Source organism: Triticum aestivum, chromosome 6A, assembly GCF_018294505.1.
Source record: "Triticum aestivum cultivar Chinese Spring chromosome 6A, IWGSC CS RefSeq v2.1, whole genome shotgun sequence".
NCBI classification, from domain to species: Eukaryota; Viridiplantae; Streptophyta; class Magnoliopsida; order Poales; family Poaceae; genus Triticum; species Triticum aestivum.
In genome coordinates, this window is record NC_057809.1 from 537,293,344 (window position 1) to 537,302,975 (window position 9,632).

At 44.4% G+C, this 9,632-nt stretch overlaps 1 protein-coding gene across 1 annotated transcript; it reads right to left on the reverse strand.

Moving 5' to 3' along the window:
* Positions 1-3,210: 3,210 nt before the first annotated feature.
* LOC123130954 (G-type lectin S-receptor-like serine/threonine-protein kinase SD2-5) lies at positions 3,211-4,829 on the reverse strand. Its single transcript, XM_044550739.1, has 2 exons — positions 4,647-4,829; positions 3,211-4,555 (listed from the first exon to the last, which is right to left on the reverse strand). Exons 1-2 carry the CDS (start codon positions 4,720-4,722, stop codon positions 3,336-3,338), a joined length of 1,296 nt encoding a protein of 431 aa, XP_044406674.1. The 5' UTR covers positions 4,723-4,829; the 3' UTR covers positions 3,211-3,335.
* Positions 4,830-9,632: the final 4,803 nt, after the last annotated feature.

Sequence of the window (9,632 nt, forward strand, 5' to 3'; positions counted from 1 at the left end):
AAGTTCTGGCATGTTCTTGGAGATGACATCACCTAAGAGGTATTGGTTGCTGTAAATAACTACCAAATTCCAGGAGAATGGAATGATACTTCTATAGTTCTTATTCCTAAGATTGATACCCCTAAAGTGTTTACTCAATATAGACCTATTAGTCTCTGCAATGTTTTGTATAAAATTGTCTCCAAAATGTTAGCTGCAAGACTAAAGTGCATCATGGTTGTGATTATTTCACCCACTCAAAGGCTTTCATTCCTGGGGATTAATTACAGATAATATCTTGATTGCTTATGAGTGCATCCACAAGATTAAAAATAAAAGAATTAGACAGGCAAGGATGTGAGCAGTTAACTTGGATATGAACAAGGCATATGATTGTGTGGAGTGGAGCTTCTCGAGAATTATGATGCAAAAGCTTGGCTTCCATGAACAATGGATTGATATGACCATATGGCTTGTGTTAGCTTAGTCAGGTGTAGAGTAAGGTTTAATTTGCAAGAAACAATGCTGGAGGAAGCTATGTATTCCTAAAAGTGAGGGTGTTATGGGATTTCGAGACCTTTACTCTTTTAATCTAGCTATGTTAGCTAAATAATGATGGAGGTTAATTACGGATCCAAACTCACTAGTCACGAAGGTTTTAAAGCCTAAATATTATCTAGATGGTTCTCTCCTTGAGGCTACACCGAAGAATGGTTTTTCTTTCATATGGCAAAGCATACTTATGGGATTGGAGACTTTTTAAAAAGGGTTCAACATTTGGAGAATTGGTTCTGCAGATCATGTGAATATTTGGAAGGATCCGTGGATTCCTTCAAGTCCAAATAGAATGGTAATTACTCCAAGGGGCAATACACTTTTAACTAGAGTATGTGAGCTAATTGACCCGATGAGTGGCATATGGGATGAGATACTAATCTCTAATTTATTCAACCCGGTTGATGTGCGCAGAATTCTTCAAATACTAATTTATCTTCATCACTTTGATGATTTTATAGCATGGAACCCAAGTAGAGTTAGAATTTTTCTGTTTGAAGGGTGCATGCAAACATGTTGGAGAGCCCAGGTGGGTCTACCCCTTTGAACGTTTGGATTACTCTCTGGAAGCTGCAAGTTCCACGTAAAATACAGATTTTTGGCTGAAGAATATTGTGAGGAATCATTCCTCTACGTGTTGTCCTTGCCAATAGGCATGTTGACTCGAATGGAGCTTGTCCTATTTGTCACCAGGGGCTGAGGACATCAGACACCTTCTATTTCAGTGTACTATTGTGCGGGGTTTATGGTCCCGTCTGGTACTTACTCAGGTCATCGAAGCACTACTAATTGACAGATCATGATCGGCTATCTTTGAATACATACTCTCATTGCCCGATGAGCAGTGAACAATGCATCATTATTGAGTTTTAAGCAAGTCATTATTGTGGGTGGATGGTATCTATGGTGGATCCGAAGGAAAACAACTCACAATCAACCAGTTCCACCAGCTTGGAGATGGGTGTTTTCGGTTCTATCAATCGCGAGTAACCACCAGAAGGCGTCACCGTGCGCGAATACCATTTGTGAATTAAAATGGAGTAAGCCAACTCCTCTCTTTGTTAAGTTAAATGTCGATGCATCATTTTACCCAGATGAAGGAGTCGGGGCCACATCAGCCGTAATCTGGGAGGATAGAGGAAATTTTGTGGCTTTGGCCATGAGAGATGGGCCTGCTTTTGCTAATTCTCTTGGTGTCCATAGACTGGAAGTAGAATGAGACTATCTACAAGTTATCAACTATTGTAATGGTCAAAACAGATGGTGGGATTTAGCGGTAGCTATCTTCACAGAGTGTGTGGATACCAGTACTATGATTGGGGAGGTTAAATTTAAGCATTGCTATCGTTCATGTAATCAAGCGGCTCATGTGACAGCTAATTTTTGCTTCTGTAATAAATCTTCTTTTAGTTGGTTGGCTGAGCCGTCTGACTGTGTTGCCAGTGAACTCGTGGACGATGTAAACCTATTTTAAATTCAATAAAGCTAGCTATGATGGTCTTCCCTAAAAAAAGTATCTACAAGGAGTGCCTGCTACACTGGCTAGCTGTTTTTTAACTTATGATCTATTCATTTTTAATTATGATAGTACAATGAACACTAAAAGTAATAAAAATTACATCCATATTCGTATACCACCTAGCGACGACTACGAGCACTGAAGCGAGTCGAACGCGCGCCGCTGTCATCGCCCCTCCCTTGCCGGAGCCGGGTAAAACTTGTTGTAGTAGATTGTCCGGAAGTCGTCATGCTAAGGCCCCATAGGACCAACACACTAGAACAACAACCATCGCTGATGAAAATTAGCGTGGATAGGAAGGATCCAATCTGAAGACACATGAACGTAGACGAAAGACAACATAATCCGAGCAGATCCGTCCGAGACACACCTCCACATGCCCACCGACAATGCTAGACCCACCACTGAAACGGAGGCTAGGCGGGAAGAACCTCATTCCATCTTAGGGAGCTGCCTTCGTCTCGTTTTCCTAAGCAAAACATAAACCCTAACAAATTTGAAGAAGCATCTAAAAACGGAGCCTTTCCGTCGGCATGGGCCGGGATCCACCGCACACCCATGAGCCTAAGATCATCGGAGATGATACGGACCGGCGGGAACGTCGACAAGAGGTAGAGGAAGCCTAATCTCTTTCGGGAGGATGCAGGAGGCGGTGGCTGCCTATAACCCTACACTAGCTAGCTGTCACCTGGTAGTAGCCACTAATAGTTTTTCCTTCAATTACTGTACAAAAACCGATCTATATATAGCTCAATGAGAGCTTTTTGATACATGCAAATAGGTGGGGAGAGGTGAGGAGGAACCGTGAGCAGAGGAGAAAGCAAGCGGGGGCGAGGCCGCATCGGCTTGGCGTAGTGTGAGTTCTCGGGGTGACCAAAAAATACGACAACCACGACGGACGGCGCTAGGTAGGGAGACATAGAAGAGAGGGGTAAACACGGTTCATGCATGCATACTTAGCATTGGCATGAGAGTGTAGAGACGAAACCTTCATTGTAGGCAGCGGATAACAACAAAGCAGATGATGTTTTTGCGACGTGTGCATTGTGAATTACTTCCTCCCTACCTCCATTGTTGCCAGCGAATGACAACAAAGTAGTAGTAGATGTTTTGGGACGTGTGCATTGTGAATTACTCCCTCCCTAAAAAGATTTGTATTTAGAAACAGAGGGAGAGAAATTTAGAATAACGATTTAACCAATGCCTATGCTCTACGTCTATTGTTCCAAGGAAAATGTTTCCTTGGGCTTAGATCGAGTCAAGCTGTAGAGCATCCCATAGCTTAAACGATCTCGTCGCTACCACGAGGAACACCATTTGCAGAAGTGGACACCGAGTTCACGGTGCTCGTCCCCGTGGTCCACAGGTTCGCCGCCGCCGGCGTTGCCATGAGATGCTGGAACGGGTTCGCGGGCGGAGCAATGTCCATCTCGCCCTCGAGCATCTTCACCACCACACTCATCGGCGGCCTCGCCTCCGGCTGCTGCTGCACACACCAGAACGCCACCTCGCACATCCTATGCACCGCCTTCTTGTCTTCCTCGCACGCGCCATCACAACTCGCCATGACTTCCATTAGCTCGCCGCTCTCGTACTTTGTCCACGCCAGCTTCGGGAACCACTGCTGGCTCTCCGGCGCGGCCTCGTCGAAGTTTCTCCTCCGGCCGAGGATCTCGAACAGGAGGATGCCGAAGCTGTAGACGTCGCACTTCTCGGTGGCGCCGGCCTGCATCCACATCTCCGGCGCGGCGTACCCGGGCGTGCCACGCATCCCGGAGACGGTCTTGTGCGTGTCCGCCCGGTTCAGCAGCTGCGCGAGGCCGAAGTCGGCCACTTTGGGCGTGAGGCCGCCGTCGAGGAGGACGTTGCCGGGCTTGATGTCGTAGTGCACGATCTTCTGCTGGCACTCCTCGTGGAGGTACCGGAGCCCCCTGGCGACGCCGACGGCGATGGCGCGCATCGTCTGTAAGCCGAGGTCGCGGCTCCGGTCGAAGAGGTAGGAGTCGAGCGCGCCGTGCTCCATGTACTCGTACACCAGCGCGCGCACGTCGGCTTCGTAGCAGAAGCCGAACAGCCTGACCAGGTTGATGTGGTGCGTCCTCCCGATGGTGCCCACCTCCGCCATGAACTGCTCCTGCGAGGTCCTGTCGTCGTGGCCGGGGTGGAGGCGCTTCACGGCGACCATGAGGCCGTTGGGAAGCATGCCCTTGTAGACGGCGCCGAAGCCGCCGGCGCCGAGCCGGGCGGAGTAGTTGTTGGTGAAGCCCAAGAGCTGCTGCGGGGTGAACCGGATGGGCTTCTCGCCGGCGATCTCCTTGAGGAACCGCTCAACGGTGGCGTCCCGTATCTGGGAGTCCGGCACCACAGCGTACAGCGTCGTGCTCCCCGCCGGCGCGGGGCTGGTGGTGTTGATGTTGATGGCGGGGAGGCCGTTCTTCTTGACGCACCTGTACACGAAGTAGACTATGGCGACGGATCCCAGGATGCTCAGCACCGAAACAACTGCATGAGTGAGATGCAAAAATCGGAGTTAGACACAAATCATGTTGGATTATTGTTCTTGATAGCAGTGTTAGATCTGTTGGGAGCGCACCAACGGTGACGGCAAGGAATGCGTTGAAGTTGCTGGAGGCTTGTTGGCCAAGATCGTCGCCGGATGAGCTATCCATGATGATGAATTGGTTTGCTTGTCTGGGGGAAGAAATGGGTTCTACAATGAAAGTTTAAGCAAGGATGATTCTGCAGCTTTACATGGGGTCTGGGCTGAAATAGGAGATCCTTGATCATGATCGACATAGAAGCGGCCACTGTTTTTTTGTTTTCAAGTACTAGGGTTCAAACTTTTGACACGGCAAGGATACCTAGAAAGAACGTAAACGCGGGAAGACATTCGTGTCAAACTTTTTTGCTGTGCATGGTCAGCTCGAACGGACGCCAATCACGTCATGACAGCTGCAGATTCCACGGTGTAATTTTGAACAGAGAAGGTCGAGATGACGCGGCAAAACCCTCGCCCTTCCTTATTCTCGCGTGTTTGAAGAATTGGTCAAGACAGATAGAGTTTTCGGCCAGGCGAAATTTCTAGGTTTTTTCTTTACCACACAAAAGCTTTGCGTGTCGATGTATTACAAGAAGATTGCAAGGAGAGAAAGAGCTGTTACAGAGTATCTGGCGGCTTGCCGCGGTTACAAAGGACAACACGGTGACCATGGACAGGCTACCGCAACAACCACGAAACAACGCACTACGGATCTACCATGTTCGTGGATCCTATCTCCAGGTTTCTGCCGAAGTCTACATTGAAATGCGGACGCGGTGGCTAAACCGAAAGTCAAACTATATACCAAGATAAGCAAACAATATGCTAAATTACTAATAGTGCAAGTGATAAGCAACAAAGACCCCTATCAAAGATGAACAGTTTGGGAAGGGCTCGATGAGGCCATAGAAGGTGCTGGGCTTTGGGCCGACGGAGGGAGCCGGTTTAGGGATCGCCGAAAGAAGACGATTTGCCGATTTGGATTTAGGAATTCAAGTGATCGAGGGAGGCGGACAATGCATGTGGTGTAAAATTTGACGAGGTTGAGGATCTGGGCAACGCAAAAAAAGGAAACACTAAAACACTAACGTCAGATTTATAGAATTTTAGAGCGAACATCGTATGGATCGTAGGATATTAGTAACAAATCTTGGAGCAAGGTCGTTCGGGGAAAGGCCATACATTGTGAACAACCCCCTCCTCCTTACTTCTATGTCCTTCATCTTTTCCAGGGCACCTGCGCGGGCTCGTTGGCAGTGGACACTGTACATGCTTGATAAACAATGGGTAAATTTTATTGTTGGTCGTGGTTTACCCGGGCAACAATGCATGCATGGATGGTTTTAAGAAAGGTCCATGCATGCACGTACGTGATAAACAATGGGGTAACTTATTTTTAGGGGTCTGTTAAAAAAAACTTATTTTAGGGGTAACAATGGACTAGTTAATTTTGCCTACTAAGCGTCCAACTAATATGTAAGTAATGGGCTAACTCCAGCGAAAGACCAAAGCCAAGGTTAGCACTACAGAACACCACCTATTTCTAAAAAAAAAACTACCTGACACCACCAAATACCTATTACTGTCTATTGCCAATCTCTCTCAAATCTGATCTTGTGCATACCAAAAATATTAATTAGATTTAATTTTGCTGGCCATAAGATATCTGATGGATAAGAGAAAAAGTCGCAAAACATGATACTTTGATTTCTTGAAGTAAAATGTGAGGCGACTTGCTTCGAAAAGCATGATAATATACATCGTAAGAGAATTTGCAGCTAAGATCTCTTCAGATGAAATTATTAGTAATTCTATTTTATTGGCAATCATAGAGGCAAATTTAAGCGAACACAAACTTAATGATGTTTTTATAATAATGAAGCAGAATGTTATGAAAATTATTTTTTCACACTTGTACTTTTCTTTAAACTAGGCGTATATCAAGCATAATGTTGAACAATCTTGGGATGCTAGTTACTTGAGGAACACGAGCAGTCATGATACGTCTCCGTTGTATCTATAATTTTTTATTCTTCCATGCCAATATTCTACAACTTTTACATACTTTTGCCAACTTTTTAACAATTTTTGGGACTAACATATTGATCCAGTGCCCAGTGTCAGTGCATGTTTGTGTCATGTTTTTTGTTTCGCAAAAAATCCATATCAAACGGAGTCCAACCGGAATAAAAATTTACAGAGATTTTTTTTGGAATATATGTGAATTTTGGGAAGTGGAATCAACGCCAGAGGATGCCCGAGGGGCCCACTGGGGTGACGGGCGCGCCCTCGGCCCTCGTGGCCACTCCGTAAGGCGGTTGGTGCCCTTCTTTTTTCGCAAGAAAGCCAATATCCGGAATAAAAATCGTGTCAAAATTTCATCCCAATCGGAGTTACGGATCTCCGGGAATTTAAGAAACGGTGAAAGGGCAGAATCAGGGAGCGCATAAACAGAAGGAAACGGAGAGAGATCCAATCTCGGAGGGGCTCTCGCCCCTCCGCCGCCATGGAGGCCATGGACCAGAGGGGAAACCCTTCTCCCATCTTGGGGAAAGGTCAAGGAAGAATAAGAAGAAGGGGGGCTCTCTCCCCCTCTCTTCCGGTGGCGCCGGAACACCGCCGGGGCCATCATCGCGACAACGATCTACACCAACAACTTCACCGCCGTCATCACCAACTCTTGCCCCCTCTATGCAGCGGTGTAACCCCTCTTTTACCGACTGTAATCTCTACTTAAACATGGTGCTCAACGCCATATATTTATTTTCCAATGATGTATGGCTATCCTATGATGTTTGAGTAGATCCGTTTTGTCCTATGAGTTAATTGATGATCGTGATTGGTTTGAGTTGCATGTTTTATTATTGGTGTTGTCCTATGGTGCTCTCCGTATCGCGCAAGCGTGAGGAATCCACGCTGTAGGGTTTGCAGTATGTTCATGATTTGCTTATGGTGGGTGGCGTGAGTGACAGAAGCACAGATCCGAGTAAGTAGGTTGTTTGCGTATGGGAGTAAAGAGGACTTGATGCCTTATAATGCTATGGTTGGGTTTTACCTTAATGATATTTTTTAGTTGCGGATGCTTGCTAGAGTTCCAATCATAAGTGCATATGATCCAAGAAAAGAAAGTATGTTAGCTTATGCATGTCCCTCAAATAAAATTGCAATAATGATTACGGGTCTAGTTATCGATTGTCTAGGGACAAATAACTTTCTTGTGACAAAAGCTCCCTACTGAAACTAACTTAGTTGTGTCTTTACCTTAATAGCCCCTATATTTTATTTACATGCTCTTTATTATCTTGCGAACCTAGCCTACAACACCTACAAAGTACTTCTAGTTTCATACTTGTTCTAGGTAAGGCGAACGTTAAGCGTGCGTAGAGTTGTATCGGTGGTCGTTAGAACTTGAGGGAATATTTGTTCTACCTTTAGCTCCTTGTTGGGTTCGACACTCTTACTTATCGAAAAAGGCTACAATTGATCCCCTATACTTGTGGGTTATCAAGACCTTTTTCTGGCGCCGTTGTCGGGGAGCAATAGCGTGGGTGAGTATTCTTGTGTGTGCTTGTTTGCTTTATCACTAAGTGGATTTTATTTGCTGTTCTAAGTTGTTCTCTATCTTTAGTTATGGATATGGAACACGAAATACCGAAAAATTATGTTTACTTGCTACTCATGGAGATGGGGAACCTCCTAAAATCCTCGATGCTCATTATGTGAAAGGTATTATGCACTACTTTAATAATTCTGAGCAAACCCCATTCAATTATATAATGGGAGACATGTTGGATCAACGTGAATACTTCAGGGATTATCGCTTGACTCAAGAAGAAAAACTATTATGGGATCAAATTTATATGTTGCATTGGTATGCTCGGCAACTATGCTTGAGATATGATTATACTTGTTGCTCTAGGATGAAGGCTCCACACCTTCCCTTTTCATGCAAATTTAATGATAATGAAACCTTAACTTCTTATGCTAATGGTATATATGATTACTATGATGTGGAACGGATAGAAGAATTTGTTACTTTTAAGGGTGCTTATGAAATTGAATCTTTGTTTAAAGAGTTTGAAGATTTTAATGATTTAGTTTATAGACCTAAAAATTTAGCTATCCTTAAATATTGTTATGAGAATTATAAATACAATTATGATGTTGATGAATTTATTGAGAAAGTCTCCGCTGTTCAAAAAGAGATTAATATTTTTCAGGAGTCTATGGAAGAAGAAAGTGATGAAACTGTGAGCTCATTGGATGAAAAAGATGATGAGGAGAGCGAAGAACAAAAGGAGGAAAATCGGATTAGCTACCCGTGCCCACCTTCTAATGAGAGTAACTCTTCAACTCATACATTATTTAATGTCCCTTCGTTCTTACCGAAGGATGAATGCCATGATAATTGCTATGATCCCGTTGATTCGTTTAAAATATCCCTTTTTGACGAACTTGATGCTTGCTATTCTTATGGACAAGATGGCAATATGAATTATGCTTATGGAGATGAACTTGCTATTGTCCCTTATGTTAAACATGAAATTGTTGCTATTGCACCCACATATGATAGTCCTATTATCTTTTTGGATTCTCCCAACTACACTATATCGGAGAAGTTTGCTCTTGTTAAGGATTACATTGATGGGTGGCCTTTTACCGTTGCACATGATAATTTTGATGAATATAATATACATGTTCTTGCTGCTCCTACTTGCAATTATTATGAGAGAGGAACTAAATCTCCTCCTCTCTATGTTTCCAACACGATAAAATTTCAAGTAACTTCTTATGCTATGCATTGGCCTTTACTTGATGTGCATGAATTGTTCTTGTATGACATGCCGATGCATAGGAATAAAGTTACACTTCGTCATTGCTTGATATATGTTGCTTTGTGCTCACTACTAAATGCTAAATCATTGCTATTCAAATTGGCTTTGATATACCTTGGGATCCGGATGGATTCATTACTTGAGCACCTTATGCCCAGCTTAATGGCTTTAAAGAAAGCGCTGCCAAGGAGGCAACCCGAAAGTT